The sequence below is a fragment of the Nematolebias whitei genome, chromosome 14 (assembly GCF_014905685.2).
Source record: "Nematolebias whitei isolate Nwh7 chromosome 14, NemWhi1, whole genome shotgun sequence".
In the NCBI taxonomy this organism is placed as follows: Eukaryota; Metazoa; Chordata; class Actinopteri; order Cyprinodontiformes; family Rivulidae; genus Nematolebias; species Nematolebias whitei.
Window position 1 is genome coordinate 17,829,045 of NC_056511.1, and position 21,777 is coordinate 17,850,821.

Sequence of the window (21,777 nt, forward strand, 5' to 3'; positions counted from 1 at the left end):
TACAGAACCCAAAATGATAGAGCCTGGCTTCATTATCCTATACCATTCACATGAATATAATGCTAATGCTTAGATTCGCTAAAGTTACGTAAACAATAATTAGGCGTAATTTATTTTAAGCTGTTCTTTTTTAGTAAACAAATAATCAAGAGACGCAATGACTGGTGCTGCAGCTGCAACAACATTAGCTCATGCAGCTAACGGTTCCTTGTAAACAGCGCTACATCGCTAATAGTAGCATCGAAACACTTTGTCAATTTAAAAGTTCTGTCTGAATCGTTTTAAAACTTACTTCAACCGCCCCTTGTGTCAGCACAGGAGGCATATTTCCAAACACGCAAACTTCAGCCGCTTTTGTTGAGTAACAGGAGTTAAATGGACTGAAAGGTAAGTCTCGCGAGAAATGTGACGAGAGCGATACTTGTCCGAAAGAGGAAAAAGACCGGAAACAAAACATGTACAACTTCAAAATAAAAGAGTCAGTTTGTTGACGCAACTGGGGAGATTGAAATTAAAATACTGTATTAGAAGAAGGCAGAATGACTTTATTGAGGATTATAAACTAGTATTAACTATTCCTCAACGATTCAGAGACAAGCAGAGCACTTCTGATTTCAAGCTGACAAAATCAGAAAGAAATAACTTTTTTAAACTTCCTACTTTTTTTTGTGTGTGTGTGTGTGTGTGGGGGGGGGCGCATTCAAATCGTTTGTTGCAGATTTTTAAATACCAAATTCATAAATGCCAAAACAATCCATAATGTATTACTCACATACAAAGTTTTCTAGATTTTCACTAACTGAACTGTTAGGTAATTGGTTTTACAATTCTTTTTTTCCATTGTTTGTTTTAACTGAAAAGCATCACGATACAAATCAGGAAATATATTAAAAGTTACCCTAAAGTGCAGGTAAATATGAAAATAGATAAAGTTTACTTTCCTAACAACAAAACATTTAGGTGTTTTTGTCAGAGTGAAGACTTCACAACAGTTTAACTTTTTTTTTGACATCACTACTTTTTAACCACCAAAACCAATACATTTGTGTATTTTCATACAACAAAGTCCATGCTCAATAATCCAGGTGTCGTGCCACATTTAGTATCCCCGAAATAATCTGTTCCCCACCAGAGGGGGCGCCCGCATGAAAGATCGACATAATAAAACGTTCATTTATTTAATAACATGCATAAACGCAGACATGTAAGTCCATAAGTCAGTTGTATAACTGTTGACACCGGCCCTCTTCCTTGTTGACAGTCTTGTCAAACTGGTTGAAAACAACAAAGTCCATGCTCAATAATCCAGGTATAAAATCCAACATTTTTCAGTCAGGTCATCTGGACAGTTTCTTTTTTTTTTTTTTTTGTGCTGAAACGTTTTTCATACAGTATTTGAAAGAGCGACATCATGTAAGCCTTTGGCAACATTTAAAATGCAGGGGCGATTGTATGTTTTATTTTGAAATGTTTCCCGGAAACGGCCTAATAGCGGTAATTCAATGGCTGCTGCATTCTGCCACGAAAAACTGTCCCAAGAAAGCTTCAGGGTTGAAGAGCAGTGGTTCAGCGTTATGGATCTTCCGTGCATGCGGTGGCAAAATCACGTTGCACAGAAATGGGAAGAACTCGATCCTGAGCTAAAGAAGAAATTCACCTCACTGCTTGAAATTGATGACGTTTTTAAATGTGCTTTAAGTCTGACAAAGTAATATAGCTCATCTGTTACAGTGTCATGTATTGATTAGAAACATTTGGACCAGGAATGAATGAAACTGTCAGTTTATTTACTCACAGGAGTAAACGTCTTTGTAAGACGAGATATTTGAATTGCATCAACTTTGTGTTGGAACAAGATTAATTAGTTTGTAACGTTTTGTTAAACCACAGTTTCATGCTAAGTGGAAGTTTTTTCTTCAAGGCGGAAGTCATCCCAAAGTTTAGTAGGTCTCTCTGTTTTTCAGCCCACATGATGTGGAATGGTTGCAGTCAGCGTCTGCAGGACATTCAGTGAAGAAGGGCAGAGAGGAAGCAGCCAGCTGCAGGGAGAAGGGCAACTCCAGCTTCAAGGCCACAGACTACAAAGCAGCAGCTCTGCACTATTCACAGGTGAACATCAAACAATGTAAGTCACATGACCAATCCCTCACACCTCAAGTTTACCTCTCTTGTCCTCATACAGGGGATATGTTTTGCCCCGGACACTTCAGATCAGCTGTCTCTGTGCTATTCCAACCGCTCTGCTGCTCTCTTCCATCTGCAGCTGTTCCAGGTGAGACGACAAACCTTCAAACCTGATCGTGTGCGGCTCCACTTCTAGGTTTCCCAATATCTGTTTCCACTTAGTCATATAAAACAGTTGTTGTATAGAAGTCCAGTAGTCCCTCGATACTTTGCGTTTCGACTTTCATGGACTCACCGTTTTGTGGGTTTTCAACGCAAGATTATACATGACACACGATGGGCTAATTGATGGAAGGCGACCAACCAGAGCTATAGAACCCTGCCGCATGCCGTCTCAAGCTCTTACGCAGTGCAACGCTCGTTATATCAAGAAGGGTGATATATATATATATAGGGATGTATATAAATACTAAAATAAATATAACATCCCTACTTCGTGGATTTTCACCCATCGCGGGGTTGTCTGGAACGTAACCCCTGTGCTAAGTGAGGACTACTGTATATAGTTTTACATGCAGTGAGGAAAATACGTATTTGAACACCCTGCAACTTTGCAAGTTCTCCCACTTAGAAATCATGGAGGGGTTTGAAAATTTCATCTTAGGTGCATGTCCATTGTGAGAGACATAATCTAAAAAAATAAAATAAAATCCGGAAATCACAATGTATGATTTTTAAATAATTTATTTGTGTGTCACTGCTGCAAATAAGTATTTGAACACCTGTCAATCAGCAACAGTTCTGGCCCTCAAAGACCTGTTAGTCCGCCTCTAAAAACTCCACCTCCACTTCACTTATTATTCTAAATTAGAAGCACCTGTTTGAGGTCGTTAGCTACATAAAGACACCTGTCCACCCCACACAATCAGTAAGACTGCACTGTATTAAGGCGAGGATGACCGGGGCCATGTATTGCCAGATTTTGGGGAACAACCTCCTTCCCTCAGTTAGAGCATTGAAGATGGGTCGTGACAATGACCCGAAGCACACAGCCAGGAGAACCAAGGAGTGGCTCCGTAAGAAGCATATCAAGGTTCTGGAGTGGCCTAGCCAGACTCCAGACATAAACCCTGTAGAAAATCTTTGGAGGAGCTCAAACTTCGTGTTTCTCAGCGACAGCCCAGAAACCTGGCTGATCTAGAGAAGATCTGTGAGGAGGAATGAGTCATAATCTCTGCTGCAGTGTGTGCACACCTGCTGAAAAACTACAGGAAACGTTTGACCTCTGTCATTGCAATCAAAGGCTACTGTACCAAATATTAACATTGATTTTCACAGGTGTTCAAATACTTATTTGCAGCAGTAACACACAAATACATTATTAAAAAAATCATACATTGTGATTTCCAGATTTTTTTTTTAGATTGTCTCTCACAGTGGACATGCACCTAAAATGAAATTTTCAAACCCCTCCATGATTTCTACGTGGGAGAAATTGCAAATTCCCTGGATTATCCAAATAGTTTTCACTGACTCCCATGCATTAGTCTTTTGGTTTTGCATTTTTTTTTCTTACTTATGTATTTCTTTTCTGCAAGTAGATTTGAATGAGTACATTTTTTATCAGGTCTCTCTTGTAAATGAGTCCTCGAGGCTCAATGGGATTTACCTGTATAAATAAAGGTTGATTGATTATCCAAGTCATTTCACTTGTGGTTGCAGAAAATCATGAGACATGTTGGTCATGTTCTGAACATGCCAGCTGACCTGCTAAATCTGCAAATAGCATAGATGCAGTTCTTTTGTTTCTAAACTAAAAATCCTTCATGCTCTGTCTGCGCTTTGAATTCCACTCTAAAAATATCACACAATAAGACTTTTGAATCCAGAACTCCCAGCGTATGTAGACACACTGATTCTGAATAGATTTATGCTGAAACTATTGAAGCGTTTGCAACAGACCTACATATAGTAGGTTTAATATTTGTGTTTTACTTCCTAGATTTTACAGCTTCTCATACTCCCATTTGTTCTGTTTTCCTTAGGAGTGCCTTGATGACATCGATAAAGCCTTAAAGAGTGGCTATCCATCTCATCTTTCACAAAAACTACAGGATCGTCGCACTCTGTGTCTGAGTTATCTTGCTGGACGTGAAAAGACAGGAAAAGCTGATCAGCGTTGTTCCTCGAAGAGTAGTAGAAGTTCTCATGTTGTTGGAGCTCTCAGATGTGGTATTTGTCCCGGAGTTTCTGTCGTCTACAGTTTGGACAAAGGGCGACACCTGGTAGCTCAAAAGAGGATAGCAGCTGGGGAGGCGATTCTTACCGAAAGGCCGTACAGCTGCGTCCTAATACCAGGAATGGAGGAGGTTCAAGGGAAAAGAGGAGGAGAAATGATGTTTGGAACAGAGCACAGGTGCTGTCACCGGTGTTTAGCTGAAACTCTGTGCCCCGTGCCATGCGAGGGGTGCAGCTACAGCCGATACTGTTCAGCTGCCTGTCAGCGAGCAGCCTGGGGAGAGCATCACCGCTGGGAGTGTCCACTTGGAGCAGATCTGATGGTGATGGGTGTGATGGCCCAGCTCGCCCTGAGGGTGACACTAAAGGCTGGGTTAGAAAACATCCAAACAGCACGTCAGCCAATCAGGGACGAGCACAAGAAGTTGGAGCCGTGCAGGGATTCAGCTCCACGTTGCTCATATCAAATCGATCCTTCCAAAGGTGACCCTTACCTCTCCGTGTTTCACTTGCTGCACCACACAAACAACCAAAGCGCTGCTCTGCGCTTCCTGTGTGCTGTTACCATAGCAACACTCTACCTGAGGCTCAGCAAGGGGGTTTCTCTTCCTGGATCCTCATTACCTGACAGACCAAACGTGGAGGGAGGCGATGCAGAGTGGAGCTCAGAGCTCTGGGTGGTGGGAAGCGCAAGTCTGAGGCACATGCTGCAGCTGAGATGCAACGCTCAGGCTATCATCACGCTGCAAGATACAGGTGACTCATACAGATGTGTCCATCACAAAAGCAGTAACAAAATTTCAGTTTGAAGCACAAATATTACCATTTTCACAATATAATTGGTAACCATTTTTAGGCCTGTCGCAATAAACAATAAATCAATTAATCTCATGATAAATGGATATCAACCTCATTTTCATTTATCGGCTTTATCATTTCTTCATGTCTCTCTTTTTCTACTGAAGACACTGGATGAAAAAACTCAACCTCTGGTGTTCTTCACTGACCCCTCCCTTTCTCTTTTCTCTTTAAAATCTGTGTTAACCATCCAAAATCAGATTTTTGGATGGTTAAATGCAGCTAAGCAGAGAAGCTAAGCTACGAGCTAAGCTAACAGGCCGACCTCGGGAAAAAATCTCTGTCTTGTCGAAGCTCCAAAATTCATGGCCCGTGTCACGTCAAGGGGCCTCCCTCCCATTTTTCTTAAAGAGACACGCTGCTCGCTCCCTCACTATCCATCCTTCGGTTCAAACGGTTTTATACTGCCATCCAGTGGTCAAATAATCATATTCAATTCAAAAATATTTTATTAATCCCAGATGGAAATTAAATGTTGTTGTAACTCATCATCCTAGTTTCATTAAAGAGTTGTTATAGATGCTGATGGCTGTGGGCAGGAAGGATCTCTTGTAGCGGTCTGTCCTACAGCGGATCGAAAGAAGCCTCTGACTGAAAACACTCTGTTGTTGTATGACAGTGATGAAGAGGATGCTGAGGGTTGTCTATAATGTTCTTCATTTTTTGAAGAATTAGAACGGATTAGAATAGAAAAAGGCACTACATACAAAAATTAAGCAAAATTTCTTCTTCAATATGACAATTAGTAATATTGTCAAATTTCAAACAATATTATCGTTTATCGCAATAATTTCTGAGACAATTAATCGCCCAGCAAAATTTATTATTGTGACAGGCCTAATCGTTTTTACAAATTGCAACCTCGGGTATGAATCTGATGAAGAGAAAAAAATAGGTATTTTATTTTTTTCATCTCAACAGGAGCAGAAAACGCCAGAGTGCAGTCCCAGCAGGAGGTCCGTCTTGCCACAGCAATGTTTCCAGCTCTAAGCCTTCTCAATCACTCCTGCTGTCCTAATACCAGCCTGGTGTTCAGCACCGGAACTGCTGCTGATACCTGTGGTTCACATAAATCTGCAGACATCAGTGATGGTCTTTGTGAGGATAAACACGAGGCTTGTGAAGTCACCGTGACGGTCAGAGCAGCGAGAGCTATTAATCCTGGGCAGGAGATCCTACACTGCTATGGTGAGATATGAAACGAGGTATTTGTGATGCAAATTTGGGGGCAAATTATAATCTGTACCCATGAAAGAACACAACAGTTTTCTGCCATGCGAGCAATAATTTCAATATATCACAGTTTAATGTACTCAGTTCTATGAGTAGATCTTATTTGTTACTTTAACACAAACTCAAACTTTCATTTGTTCAAACATTATCTTGTTCATAACAAAGTTACTACTCTGGATAAAACAGTGTTCAATATTGTTTTTCCTCTGTGTATCCATCTAAATATTGATGCATATTTCTGTGCCAAAAACCACTTGACCGTAGCTACTTCTATAAAGGGCATCTTTTTCTCAGGTCCTCACAGCAGTAGGATGGTGACCAGCGAGCGCCAGCGCCTTCTGCAGGAACAGTACTACTTCCTGTGTCAGTGTGAGGCCTGCAGCGTGCAGGAGGGCCGGCAGCAGCAGGACGGTGCCAGAGGCAGCAGGAATGAGTCTGGATTGTTGTGTTTAAAGTGCAAAGAAGCTCTCAAGGTGTGTTATCAGTCTAATTCAGTAGATTTATTGTCCCACATCACGGAGCAAAAAGGGGAACTGGAAATACGGCTACATCTATGCATAATAGGGGTTGAACGACGACATATATTTTAAAGTCAACGTTAACATGATAATAGTTGAGTTGATGTCGACTAGTTGATGATGTCATAGGAGCTCGACGCTAAAAAAAATAGCAAAAAAACGTCGATATTTACCAAAAAAAAAAGAACAAAACATCGGGAGTATATATTTATGCTCCTACCATTTATCATACTGCAAATAAATAACAGGAAAACTAAAACTATTATTAAGCTGCAAAAGTTAGTTTTATTTTATTTAATCCACTAAATAAAATAAACCACCACAGGTGGTGGCGGTGGTGAATTCTCCTCTGGTGGTGGTGCATGGTGCACACCGGCGGTGGTGCGCAGTGGTGGATTCTCCGGTGGAGCGCACCCCTGTTTTTATGTTATTTAGTGGATTAAATAAAATTAAACTAAAAACAGGAGGTGGGTGGAGGTGGGATCCCACCATAGATTAAATAAAATAAAACTAAAAATAACATAATTTTTAGTGAAATACTTCCACACTGTTGAGGAATTTCTACCAGTTTGGGAAGACTTTGCCTGCTCCTCGTTTTCCATCTGCTTGGAAGAATCCGTTTTGTATCCAGCGGCCGGCGCTGATCACGTGACACATGCCACAGTCACTGGCAGACTAGTCGATGTAAAATTTGAAAACTCACAAGATGTCTTAGAGTCGACTAGTCTATTCAATCCCTAATGCGTAAGCAAATTTCCTCTGGGAAAATGGGTTGCCACGTCAAAATCCAAAATGGTTGCCACTAAATATATATATAAATAAACACACCAGCCATCCCAATCATTTGAGAAACCATGCTTTCTAGTTTCTATAATGCTTCAAAGTATAGTTTCCTGAATTGATTGGGGGTGGCTGAAGATTAATCTATAGTGGCCACCACCTGGCTCCGCCATTGCACCTGGTTGTGGATAAAATTGTTCTCTCCAGGATTTGTCACTGTGCTGCATAGGACAGAAAAAAAACACTTACCTCAATTCTTATATGCAGTGTAACTCCTACCCACTTGAACATTTTACACCCAAACCATTAAGGTTCACTTGCATTCCCAGTTCCAGAAAACCCTCATCTTGAAAACTAAACAGATAGTTTCAATCCAAATCCCTCAGTGCCGCCATCAGCATATTGCTTACTTAATTTTCCTTCCTGCTGTTGAGATGTGCAAATCATTTGATACATTTTATCTGATTTTTCCAGAAAATCTGTGAAGGTGATTTTAGATGTATGCTGCCAACCTGTGGTCATCGCATGTCTTCAGCAGAAGTGAGCCACAAGCTGCAGGAGGTCAGGGCTGCTCTGAAGAGGGCGGTAGAGCTCATGGAGACAGAAATGCCAGGTGATTACAAACTGCATCCAGATTACTAATGCAGCACAAGAATATTGTTATGAATCTTGTGTTACTTTTCTGCTCCTACTAAAACCAGACGAGGCTGTACGACTGTTGAAGCAGATAAAGAGACAGTCTGGACTGATCCTTGGAGAGACACACCCGCTGCATGGAGAGCTGGCTGATGCCACAGCCAGAGCGTTTGCTTCTATGGGTGAGCAAACTTAGAAGTTCATTCATTTTCAGAAGGTGGAACCATCTGTTTAGGTTCTTGTTGTAATAAAAGTGAGTATGTTTGCGTTCCACTTGTATTTAAGCAAGATTTTCTACAAATTTCAAATTTATATCAGGGATGCACAATATTATCGCCATGCTATCGGCCAATATTAGTGATAAAGTTAAATATCAGACGTCGGCCGTTCCATCAAAATAACTCACCGATATAAAAGGCACTGTATAGTGTTACATCATTTTCAGCCCCCTTTTTTGCATCTGCATTTGGTATCAGGCCAAACTGACAAAGACCATGCACAATAATGTAGTATTTTAATTCCACAGCAGAGAAAACTGTCATCATTCTTTGTTGAAATCAGGTCTCTCTTGTAAATGAGTCCTCGAGGCTCAATGGGATTTACCTGTCTAAATAAAGGTTGAACGAATGTAGTCTCTGTAAGTAGATCTAGGGAAAAAAATATTGGTATCGGTTATCGGCCATATAAGTTTTAGCATATCGGCCAAAAATCCAATAATATTCATCCCTACGTATTTTATATAAAAAAATGTTTTTAAGGATTTCCATTTTCATTAATGGTGTCAAGTAAAAGATTAAGCTTGATTTTTGTAAATAAGTGAAGTTCACAAAATATTGTTGCAACACTCTTTTTATCAGTAAAACAAGCAAAGAAAAAAAAAAAAATCGGAGTCCTGGGCAGGTAGTACTGTAGTGCAGCTGGAGCTTGAGAGCAGCTCAGATAATGAGGTGCGGTGCAGGAGTCAGGCTGATGCTGAGACAGAGGGTCCTCAATAAGAATTCTAATAATGTTCAAACTTTTTGTCATGGTCAGAAAAAACTGTTGTCAGGTTTTGAATATTTAAAGGTGGGGTGAAGAGGGAGCTGAGCTGTAAGGCAAAGCTCTGTTTACCGGTCGGTCTACATTCCTACCCTCATCTATGGTCATGAACTCTGGGTAGTGACCGAAAGAATGAGATCGTGGATACAGGAAGTTGAAATGAGTTTCCTCCACAGGGTAGCTGAACTCTCCCTTAGAGACAGGGTGAGAAGTTCAGTTATCCAGGAGAGACTCTGAGTAGAACCGCTGCTCCTCCACATCGAGAGGAGCCAGTTGAAGTGGTTTGGGCATGTCTGACTGGGAAGAGACCCCAGGGAAGACCCAGGACATGCTTGAAAGAATGTTCTCTGTTCTGAAGAAAGGAGAGGAGGAGCAATTGTCTTCCATTTTAGAAGGTTTATTTTACCTGTAAAGTACAAAATCACCAGCCCTGGGTCATTGCAACTCAACCATGCGGTCACGAACAAATGGCCCCGAACGTAAACAGACAATCCATCTTCTTCAGAGCTCGGCCACACCTCTTGGAGTCGTCACCAACATCGACGAATGGGAATTCCTACTCTATCATGTGACCCAGTTCTCAACCAATAATATCTAGCCATCTTGTGTTCTATAATGGGTGGGTGTTGGGAGTTGTAGGCATGTAGCTGAAACTACATTTTCTACCGGAAACGGAATCAGATCATGTTTTTAACACAATATCATTCTAAATATCAAAATGGGATACATATATCTAGACATTTCATTGAGTTAATATATTATCTGATAAAACTATATTTCACGCTGGAGAGACTATGTCTCTCGGTTGGCCTGGGAACACCTTGGAATCCTCCCAGAAGTGCTGGCTGTGGAAAGATATGTCTGGGTCTCCCTGCCAAAGCTTCTGCCCCCACACCCCGACTTTGGAACAACCAGAAGATGATATATGCAAATAGCCTTTATCCATAGTTTGTAGACCCAAAGACGTTGCTTTTTAAACTGTGTAGTTTGCTAAGTCCATGTCAGGTCAGTCCTTGGACAGAATAGCAGCGATGGATGATGAGAAGCTAAAGAAGACACTGTTTGGTTGTTTTCTGCCATCATGAATGGTGGGTTGTAAGCAAAAGCAGGAACAAACAAAAGTTTAATAACTTGACCAAAGCAAACAAGAAGTAACAACGAAACGCACGTGGACAACCAAGGCTCTGAGAAGAAACTGAGAAAAACCAGGAGTACTGTATATACACTGAAGGCTGGAGTTCAAACAGGTGAGATGAGGAGCTGGACGACTAAAGACATCAAGAGAGCATGGCAAGAATTAGTTTGTCAAATTTTTTTTTTCTGGAAACCCATCAGTGATTATTGATAACATACCGATAACCTGGTATACTTGAAATGTTCATGTCCATCTTTTGTGGCAACGCACTTCTCAATTTTATACAGAATACCTGAATAAAATCTTTTCATTGTTCCTCATTATGGAGAAATAGCTCCAGGGAGAAAAACAAATCAGCAGTAATCTCATTTATTTGAACCGTTTTCAAAAAATACTAAACAATAAATTCCACAACTACGATTTATTTTCTGTGAGCTTTGAACGCTAATAACAGAAGGGAAAGATTTAAATTTTTTGACAAGCTGTCAATTAATAGTAGAGATAAACTCATTGATTGGTGAACCTATTTTAAACTAGTCACTTTTGGGTGGAAAGAAATATTGGCAATCAGACATGCCTGTGCATACTTAATGACCAAACAGGAAAATGAAGAAAAGGTTTATGTTTTTATTTCAACGTTACAACTCACTAACAAAGCTAAATTTTAAACCAGCCTAACAGCTTTATTGAGAAATATCTTCATAAAAACAATAAAACAGTACGTGGCATCACATCAAGTCCATGGGGTTCTCAAACTTTTTGGGTTCAGGGACCCCTTACAGGGGAGAAAAACTTCCAGGGACCCCCTCATAACCCTCATGTTTATTAAATAATTTTCTTCAATTTGTCTCTTTAATTCAATGGAAATATTTGTGTAACATAAATACTTAAGACCTGTTCTTTAATAGTGTTAATACGATTTTTATATTTTTAAACATGGGTTATTTTTCATTCAAGACACACTTAATTAACACATTTTTAATTTCAACTTCCAAAAATTAGTTTTGAGAAAATTAACAGCATCAAAAACCACTTTAAAACTGTACCTGCTCACTTAATTAACATGATAAATGGATCGCCACTTCTTCAAATTATTACATAAAAGTGAACAAAATCATAACAGCAGTCGTCATAGTAACAGGCTTCATTTGTAAATCAAATGATGCTGGAGCGCAAATAGCGGAGGCGGGGGGAAGGGGGTGTCTCCCCCAGAAAATTTTGAATACCAGCAGTCAGATGCAATTTCCTGCATTTTGGTGTATTTTAACAGGTTGGTAAACATCTACATGCTTGTACACAACAAACAAATTTCATTTTTTATGGACCCCGAAGCACCGACTCGCTGACCCCCAGTTTGAGAACTACTGGTTTAACCTTCAGTGAATTCTGTCTCCACGAGTTTACAGAACTTAGCCGTGTTTTCGGCGCCGTAAATCCGAAGTCCAGTGTAAAGCGGCCGAGTGAACGTGGTCTGGACTCTGTGGAGGAGAGTCATCGCATCACAGATGCTGTAGAAAGACAGAATTCCTGCACTGTGATCCAGGTACACTCCCACTCTGGAGGACTTGAGGCCTGAGATGGAGGTAGACACGTTGTTGTGCAAAAAGTCACAACCATATTTGAAGTAATACAACGCCCAAGATTTGTTATTGCGTCCAAATCCACAGTCATTTCCACCCCCTGCTCTGCTGATACTCCTGTATGTGACTGCAATGTAAACCCTCCTGCTGCACTCCACCTCCCAGTAGCAGCGCCCTGTCAGACTCTCTTTACTCAGAACCTGATTCCACTCAGTGAATCTGTCTGGATGACTAGAATAGAGCTGAGGTTGTTTAGTAAATGACACTTTCCTGTTCCCCTCTGACAGCAGCAGCTTTGTATGTGCCGTGTTTGGATCCAGCGTGATCTCGCATGCATATTTTAAAAAGTCAGCTCTGCTCTTTGGCTCTTGTTGTGACAGTAAAATATTCAAATCCGTGGCCGTCGATGAGATGTTTGTCCAGCTGTCTCTCAACATATTCTGCAATTTGTCCCTGAGCTCCAACACGGCTGCTGTCACGTCCTCAAAGTATCTCAGAGGACGGATGTTGATGCTGGATGAGTGTGGAGACTCACCGAGTGCTGACACTGAGGAGCAGTTGTGGAGAAACTGGTTGTGATCCTCTGTGTATGAGAGCTGCTTCAGCTCGGCATCCTCCCTCTTCAGCTCGGTGATCTCCTGCTCCAGCTTCTCCTGAACCTCTTTGACTCGCCTCACTTCAGTTTCCTGCTGGGCTCTGATCTGCTGCTTCACGTCAGAGCTTCTTTTCTGGATGAGACGGATCAGCTGAGTGAAGATCTCCTCACCGTCCTCCACCGTTTTATCAGCAGACTGATTGATGGCCTCCACCTCCTGTTGAAGCAGCTCCACATCTTTCTCTCGGTCCTGGATCTCCTGCTGGATCGTTTCTCGCCTCACCTCGAGCTCTCTCTGCCTCTCCGTCCTCTCTGCTGCAGCTGAGACCACTTTATGGCTTTTATGTTCATCCACAGAGCAGCGAGAACAGATACTCTTCTGATCAGTATGACAGAACATCTTAGTCACCTCGTTGTGACGAGAGCAGATGTTGTTCTGGGCGTTCTTGGAGGGCTCCACCAGCTTGTGTTTCCTAAATGGAGCTGAATCATAATGAGGCTGAAGGTGATTCTCACAGTAAGAGGTCAGACAGAATAAACAGGACTTGACAGCTTTCAGTTTTCTTCCAGTGCAGACATCACAGGCTACATCTTCAGCTCCAGCGTAGCAGTGATCAGCAAGAGCAGCTGTCTTCAGCTGATCAGTTAAAACTGCTAATGTGGTGCTTTTTTCCAGGACAGGACTCAAAAAAGTTTCCCTGCACTGGGGGCAGCTGTGTATCCCTTTCTGGTCTTCTTTATCCCAGAAGCTCTTAATACAGTTCGTGCAGTAGCTGTGTCCGCAGGAGATGGTGACGGGCTCCCTCGGTAGATTCAGACAGATTGAACAAAAGCAGCGTTTCTGTCCAAGCTGAACTCCTTTCTGCGCCATTTTAACTTGAACTGTCAACTCGTGAGTTTTCTTCCGGGAAAGTACGGCTGGCCTGTAATTGCGCATGCGCCATTATATTTGCGCATGCGCCATTGGGCATGCGCAATCTACTGTAAAATACAAAAAAGCAACATTTCCGAATCCACGGAGGGTTTTTACCTCGTTAATGAAACTGGTTTCAGCGCTGGTCGTGTTAGTGCAGAGTAGACTACACGTTCGTTTAACCTGCTGAGCTGAAGATGAACCAGGAAGTGTTTGAATCCTCGAAATTCCGAGTCGGAAAATCGGAACAACACGAATATATCGGACTTCAGAATCCAAGATGGCGGCTACTCTCATCAGTGGTGGGTGCAACTTTGTTACTTTTATTGTTAATATCAGTTCTGTACTATTTATTTCACATTTAGTCAGTCGTACGCGCAGTGCTTTTTAGTGTTTATTGGATGACTTGTCAAACGTTGATCAATATAACTCTGTTGTTGTCATTGTTACTAGTGCACCATATTCTTTGACCGTTTATATTTTCATAATACTCATGATATTAGTGGTCAGATGTTACTTTTTCTTCCTTAGAGGAAGTAGAGAGTCAGCAGAAACAGTTTGGCTCAAGTATTTAATATTTTTCTATAAGTTACATTGTGGTCACAATACCTGATAAACGCTATCATATTCTGTGACCGCGATATTTCCACAATAGTCATGATATTTGTGATCAGATTTTACTTTTTATTCTTTGGAGGAAGGAGGCTGACTTTCTCCTTCCTCCAAAGAATAAAAATTAACATCTGCCCACTAAAATCATGACTATTATAGAAATATAGACGGTCACCGAATATAATAGCGTTTATCAGTTATTGCAAAGTATGATGTAAAAATGCAACAGCGCCCCCTACAGTCACAATATAAGGTGGTCACAGAAAACTGCTTTAAAAGAAAGATAAACGGTTTGCATTAAAACGAGACCTTTAACAGTGTTCTGTGTCTCACGTTTGGGGTTTAAGTCCTCGTTGACTGAATTTTGAAAGCTCTGCCAGAACTGCATGATGAACATTTTCGTTCAAAATAACCTTAAATGATGTTAAACTACTTCCAAACTGGTCTTAAGACCAGTGATTTTTGTGTGTAGAACCTGTACACTGTCTGATTGTTGAGAGACTGTCACAGTGCTGTCTGTGATTGTGTGATAACCTTGTGTGCTTTTTATTTTTTTTATTTTGTTTAGTCTACGTCGATTCATCATGGACATGAACATTTTTGTGGACCCACTGAAAACTTCCCCTGTCCCTGGTCCTTTGTATCAGAGGGCTGAGGGCCCCATCACCTGATGCTCTGTCAGCAGAAGGACAACTAGTAGAACCCAGCGAGTTGCACATCACAGCCAGTAAGCTAGTAGCAGTAACAATAATAATAGTAGTCACAACAAAAGCATTAAAGTTGATAAATTAATTAAAGTTAGCCTATTGATTTTCTGTTAAGATGAGTGCGATTACGATGTGGATGCAGCGAGCAGCCTTTCACACAGCACCTTCAGGCACAGCATCCAGCCCAACGATGGACCCAGACGAGAGATAGACGCCATCTGCATTCACAACAAACATCCAACACCTGTGCACAGAGGAGGGTGGATGACGAGGTGATGGAGTTCCTTCAGCAGTCTGAGGAAGGTAGCCCACAGCAGCATGAGGAGACACTGGCCCAACTGAAGTCAGCCCAATGGGGTTTTTAAGGCCTTTATGACATCGCTGCTCAGTAAAGTTTAATTTCCATGCAAAGCTTATTATATACAGATCTAATGAAGTCAAGCACCAGTTTTGAGCTATTTGTTTTAAACTCTTCTTAACATGTTTGTTGTTTTGTGCAAGGTTGAGTCATGTCCTCTGGGCAGATTCTTCTTTGTTGAAACGTTACGTCTTTTATTCAAAATACTACCGTTACTTCAGTCTGAAGCTGCAAGCAAGCTCAGTTTTCTCAGACTGAAGAAGTCTTTATGGTAAAAAAAACTAAAAAAAACCCGAAAGGTAAAAAAAAAATGTCCAAATGACCTGACTAGATTAAAATCTGAATCTAGACCTAGATCTGACTAAATCTTAACAAGGTTGACCTTGTTGGATTTATCTACCTGGGTTACTGAGCATGCATCAGGACGATTACCATGAAGTTTTCATATATTTGGTATTGTGTTTCTTTTTAATTTGCTAATAAAATGTTTGAATGTTCATCACTGGCATTTTTTGCTTCTTAACCCCAAGCTGTAAGTAATAGATGAAAGAATTAATGTGAAACTGTAAATGGTTAAACTTTTGTTTAATGATAAACAAGTTGGAAATGTTACAGTTCCCTCTCACTGGGACAGGTGAGTTCATTCATTTGGCTCTGAGTCCAGCAACCAAAAGTCATGCATCAGACATATAAGATTCCTTAAAAGGAAAGTAGGAATTTTACTTTTTTGTATGTTCTGAGCATCTTTCATGACAATCTTTTGACCCAAAACTGTTTATGGAAGCCCCGGAATTGGGAAGATCTGATTTGGGCATTGGGAAAACTTGCATCTTTTTATTCTTCTAAAATTGCCACAACTATTTCTCAAGTAATATTAACAAAACTGGCATTTTATTCTTTGTCATTTTTAAGCTGAATTCAATAAAATTAGATAATCTCATTTGAGAACTCTGCACTGGGGGCTATTTATTGCACTATTGCACCACATTATTTACTGTTTTATACAGCACTACAAGAAACATTTCATAATGTTTTTTACCACAAATCAAAATTCATTTTACCTACAAAACATTGTAACTGTCACAAGAAAATAAAATTCATAATTACATCAGGAAGACTTTGAACCTGTCTCCAGCACAAAAGGTTGAATTAATTTTCATCTTAGAGTGCTGAGGAGCTACAGTATGCAAGTATTCCTGACACCCCAGGCTGCAGCTTCACTACAGCGTACTGGTGTGACGCCTCCTGTTGCACTTCAACCACCAGAAGACTTGCTCACCTTTTAAAGAGCTCCAGTCTTCAGGATGATTTCTGTCTTGCCCACAGTCTAGTGGTTATCGGTATCAGAGAGATGATGCGTTAAAGTAAAACAATATCATTTGTGGGCAACATTTCAATCCACTATAGTATTGTGCTACTAATCCTAAATTAGGTGTGTTAAGAGTAAACGAAAAAATTATTAAAATAAATAAAATGTATATTAAACACATTTCATCATAAATCCCCTATCTGCACTTGTCCACTGATTGTAATGGCAAGCTGCCTGTACTCAAGTCGTCTTTTTTTTTTTTTTGTATAAAGAAATGGTAAAGTCATCGATACTCTGTGCCTCCATTCTTCTGTGACGTGTTCATGTGGATTGAATATGTGTTTAGTAACTTTTTATACTTGACTAAAAAAAAAACAGGCTTTTTGCTGCAAGCATCTTTTTCTTTTTTTTTACATCTTCAGACAAGTAGTTTTTTTGCCATGCATTGTGGTCTACATTATCATTACTTGTGGTTTGTTGGTTTGCATGTAGTCTAAACGGTTCATATGAACTTCTGTTTTAACTGCTCTGAAGTCGTTTTGACATCCGGCAACAGTGGACATGAGCTATCAGGGTGTAAAATGCCAATAAAACTTAATTTAGAATATGTATCTGGAGGACTGGACCATTCTATCTTATCTTACAAACCTTGATTATTATTATTTTTTTCCAGACATTCTGTTGCAGATTTGCTGCTGTGTTTGGGATCTTTGTCCTGACCCAGTTTTATTCAGAGCTTTAGCTGTTGGAGTTTATGTCTGTCTCAACAACAGCAAGGTTCTCAAGTTCTTTGGCTGCAAATCAAGTCCAAACCATCATCTCCCACAGTCTAAAACATATGTGTCAAACTCAAGGCCTGGGTGCCAAATGTGGCCCTCACTGACATCTTATCTGGCCCCCAAGCGGATATGTTAAATGTAAAATACTTTTATCACTTTAATTTTTTCAGTAGTCATTGATTATGATGTCAAAAGTGCAACAGAGAACATCAAATTAGACCAAACTCTTGCTGAGGAACTGCAACCATGAAAATATGTTGGGTATCTAACTTGAGTTTTTATAGATTCTGAAATTGACCCTTAGTTTAAAAAAAGGTTTTAATTTTGGCCCCCTTTTGTTTGACACCCCTAGTCTAAAAACAGGCATGTTAGGTTGCCTTCAGGCCTCTCTTGCAGGAGGTCTGTGATCTCAATGGGATTTGCCTGCTTAAATAAAGGTTCATAAATAATAAATGTTGGGGGGGGGTTGCATGATTTTTATTGAACATTTTAAACATACAACAGTCCAGCATGTACAAACATTGTAAGAGTATAGATTCAGTATAACATAATATAATAATATAACAGACAGCGACAACAGTAAAAGTCCTTATACAACACCAGTTTCTGGATCATTTATTATGTTCGGGCATTTCAGCATTACATCGATCTTTGCTTTAAACAGATGATATTGTCCATTGACACAAAACCTCACACTCTCCAAAGTGATATTATCTGAGGTGATATAGTTCCATTCCATAATTGAAGTGATGGGGGCTCATCGCCCACCCATTTTGTCATTATTGCCTTCCTCACCCCCATGAAAATAAAATGTATTATGTCCTTGTGTCCTTTTAATGCATCGGGTCCAACGGACACATTAATGCATCCAGCTTTAGCTGCTGTCCAATAACTCCACTGACCTCTGTACTGTACGCACTGCCTGCCAAAACTGCTGCATCTTTTCATATTCCCAGAGGCAGTCGTGTGGTTCCTTTGAGTTTTTTACACTTTGAACAGTTTGGAGGCGTCCCGTTGTGTCTTTGTTGTTCATATATGGAGATATGCAGTATAAGCTTTATGTAAGACATTATATTGCATTCTTGTATCGGTTATATATTGATATCTTAGAAGACAATAGTACAACATCATCCCGTGGTTTGTGCTTCGGGGTCTATTGTTGTTTTCAAGAGTGATGCCCAAGAGGTTCTTAAGAGTGATGACTTGTCCTCACTGAGATGCTGTAAGGGTTGATTAAAACAGAGACGGAGTCTGTCCAAATGTCTTTATGAGTAAATTGAAGTCACCTGGAAGACTGAGGACATTCATTTTAGAGTGTGCATAATGTCTAACCTGGAAATATTATTAAAAATCATTTTTAGATCAATTGTATTGTATTTTTAGGGTTTCAAATAATTTAAAATTTCTTTTATCCGAATGATCAAGAACACAATGAATTCCTGATTCCTCCCATTTTTTAAAACTGGTTCCAGTGCCCCCTCCTGTTAGATCGGGGTTATTTACAAGTGATATTACCCACTGAAATAATTATATCTAGCCTTGATGTTATATAATGTGCTATAATAGGTAGGCCCCATCCCTCTTTTAGGTTTATGACCAGCCTACACAAAGTCAGAGATGGCTCCTGCCCAGTGCCCACACTGTCAAGGTACCAAAAGCTGGCTATGGAATATTTAAATTTTCACTGAATTTTTGGTTTTGCATTGATTGTAAGCCATAATCATCAAAATTACAAATAATTAAAGCTTGGGATATTTCACTCTATGTGTAAATTAATCTATGTAATAAATGTTTCACTTTCTGAAATTGGCAGAAAAATTAAACTCTTTCACAATATAATTTTTTTTTTTACATGCACTTGTATTTAAAGGACTTTTCTCTCATTTTTTGTAGTTGTTGGCCGTCCTCTTACTGCTTCATTCTTTCATTGTTTCTGCAGGTGACTGGAAAAACGCAGCCGACCATCTGGAACAAAGTGTCGTAGCTACAGGCTTCCAGTATGGAGAAGACAGCATTGAACTGGGACAGCAGCTCTTCAAATTAGCTCAGCTCCACTTTAATGCGTAAGTAAGCGGTGAAGTTAAATGCTGCATTTTGAACATGTGATATAGAATAAGCCATTTTATCGCAAGTACAATAATAACTGATCACACAAGTTATAGTCTTTTTTTTTTTTTTTTATTAATATGAAGTGTAAAAATATTTGTGTTTCTTCCTCTTCCGGATCCAGTGGTGCCAGAGGTGCAGCTCTTTCTGTCATTCCTAAGGCCAGACAAATCCTCTCCCTTCACTGTGGCCCACACTGCCCTGAACTACAAGAACTGCAGGCCATGGAGGAATGTCTGTGAGGGTACACTTACAGAAATAAACTCGTGTTTAAAATCCTGATCTAGTTTTTGTATTAAAATAAAATGACTGGATATGAAAACTTTCTGCTTCTGAGCTTTATGTGTCAAGAAATAGTTACTGTACATTATTGTGTGTGTGCGCGCATGTGTGTGTGTTTTTGTTTCAGGTTACCTTGTAGGGACCAATTTTACAACAAAATCATTCACTGATAAGGAGAAGTTTCATCGGGGGTTAGGTTTAGGGTAAGGGTCAGGGTTAGGCAATAGAAAATGAATGGAAGTCAATGCAAAGCCCCCCAAAATTTCGTTTACAAGAATGTGTGTGTGTGTGTGTGTGTGTCAGACTGTATCCATCAGAAACTTTAATTTCATGCTTCAGTGCATGACTTGTAGTCTCTCACTGCAAGACAATTTATGCACCAGAGACTTCCAGGTTACATGTACTGTGGATGGGAAAAAAAGTCAAATGTTTTCTTTTATAATTGTAATTGTATACAGTACTTGTCTTACTTTTTTTGTTGTTTTGTTTTTTTTGGGACTGTTGAGAAGTCAATAAAATATCCTATAATCCCATGAATAAATCTATATAATCTGCAAATATTCTGATTCATACATTCATTCATACATGCCTCTTACTGACCTTTAGATGGCAGCAGCTATCCGCTGACTAATTCAATTTCATGCTCGAGTGGCTGGAAAGCAAGATGAAGCTGACTCTTGAACCCACAGCGCATGTCCCCCATGACCTTTAGCTGAAAAGTCTTTACAATGACGTTTTTTTTTCCCCCTTTAATGAAGAGGTCACATCAGTGGAAGGACTTTATAGGTTTTGGTCGTTTTAAGTAAAGGAGAAAAACTGATGGAAAAACCTAAAAATGTGATCGCAGCTTGATGTCTTGAGATATTACGAGTATTTGAAGGGCAGCCAACCTGACAGATGTGCCTGAAAGTTAAGGTCAAGAACAAAATAGAACTGTTTGCTAACTATCCTGGCACACAAGGAGAAAGTCAGTAGTTTTTACATTTATAATTGATTTAGGATCAACCCAGTAAGAAGAATGTCGAGAGGATTAATGAATCTGGACTTTGCCCTGTCACTGAATCTTTACTGAAAGTGTAAACATTATTTTATACCCAATAAAGTTCAGTCAGCTCATTGGCTTGTTTCTTTTTTTGTCGAGATGTTTCATCTTTCATCCAAAGGACTTCATCAGTCCGAGGAGCCACATCAAACTGAGTCTCACAAGCAGCACACTCACATAGTGGACCAAACAGTTTGTTGGTGATTAGATGGTTTCTGGGGCCCGCCCTCTCCCCCGTCCACTCCTCTGAGGCAGCCATAGCCAAAGTGGTTCAAAACATCAAAGTTCATGCTCAATAATTCAGGTAGAAAATCTAACAAAGTTCAGTCAGGTCATCTGGATGTTTTTTTTGTGTGTTGAGATGTTTCATCCTTCATCCAAAGGACTTCATCAGTCCGAGGAGCCACAAACAAACTCAGTCCCACAAACAGCACACTCCCATAGTGGACCAACCAGTTTGCTGGTGATTAGATGGTTTCTGGGGCCAAAGTGGTTCAAAACCACTATTACTACTGAAAGCTACTAAAACCATTATTATGCCAAAGTTTCAAACTAAAATCATCTTCCTGAGAAGGACTGAGTTATAATATTTTAGTGTCCATCTTGAATTGGGTAGACTCTAAAGGTCAACAAGTTGTAGATGTTCATCCAATGATTACTTTGTAAATTTGACTTCAGCATCTAAAACTGCCATAGTTGTTCCCATTTTGTGGTTTCTGAAAATGTTTTGCTTAGATTTTATATTTAAAAAAATAGTATGTCTTGTTAGTAAAAAATATACCTTTTAAAGGAATAAAGAGTCTGAACTCACGTTTTACCAAAGATAAATGCAGAAGTAAATCTAGTGGATGTTAATGTCTAAGATCATTATTATTAGATTGTTTTGTTAGTTTTTAACAGCTCCTTGGGAAAATGTTGATGGATCAGTACAATA

The 21,777-nt window shown here is 39.9% G+C and overlaps 3 protein-coding genes and 1 long non-coding RNA gene across 4 annotated transcripts in view; 2 read left to right on the top strand and 2 right to left on the bottom strand.

Annotated features, from left to right (window-relative positions):
- The window catches only part of LOC119420871 (replication protein A 70 kDa DNA-binding subunit), a gene marked incomplete at its 5' end in the record, with an annotated part of 94,705 nt that overhangs the window by 62,238 nt on the left and 10,690 nt on the right, over positions 1-21,777 (bottom strand).
- On the top strand, positions 1,511-19,761 carry smyd4 (SET and MYND domain containing 4). The gene is made up of 10 exons (XM_037687944.1): positions 1,511-1,708; positions 1,965-2,109; positions 2,183-2,272; positions 4,170-5,118; positions 6,142-6,408; positions 6,748-6,926; positions 8,226-8,364; positions 8,453-8,569; positions 19,353-19,476; positions 19,644-19,761. The coding sequence occupies exons 1-10, from the start codon at positions 1,575-1,577 to the stop codon at positions 19,759-19,761; spliced, it is 2,262 nt and encodes a 753-aa protein (XP_037543872.1). The 5' UTR covers positions 1,511-1,574.
- LOC119420743 (tripartite motif-containing protein 16) lies at positions 11,930-13,612 on the bottom strand. Its single transcript, XM_037688172.1, has one exon. It carries the CDS (start codon positions 13,604-13,606, stop codon positions 11,930-11,932), a length of 1,677 nt encoding a protein of 558 aa, XP_037544100.1. The 5' UTR covers positions 13,607-13,612.
- On the top strand, positions 13,880-15,409 carry LOC119420533. Its single transcript, XR_005187307.1, has 3 exons — positions 13,880-13,950; positions 14,829-14,987; positions 15,083-15,409. It is a non-coding gene; the product is annotated as an uncharacterized LOC119420533 (long non-coding RNA).

Excerpts from the sequence above, each read along its gene's own strand:
- LOC119420743 (XM_037688172.1), bottom strand. The coding sequence starts at position 13,606 with ATGGCGCAGAAAGGAGTTCAGCTTGGACAGAAACGCTGCTTTTGTTCA.
- smyd4 (XM_037687944.1), top strand. The coding sequence starts at position 1,575 with ATGGATCTTCCGTGCATGCGGTGGCAAAATCACGTTGCACAGAAATGG. Across the intron at positions 5,119-6,141 it reads CATCACGCTGCAAGATACAG|GAGCAGAAAACGCCAGAGTG; the intron begins GTGACTCATACA and ends TCATCTCAACAG. Across the intron at positions 6,927-8,225 it reads AGTGCAAAGAAGCTCTCAAG|AAAATCTGTGAAGGTGATTT; the intron begins GTGTGTTATCAG and ends TGATTTTTCCAG.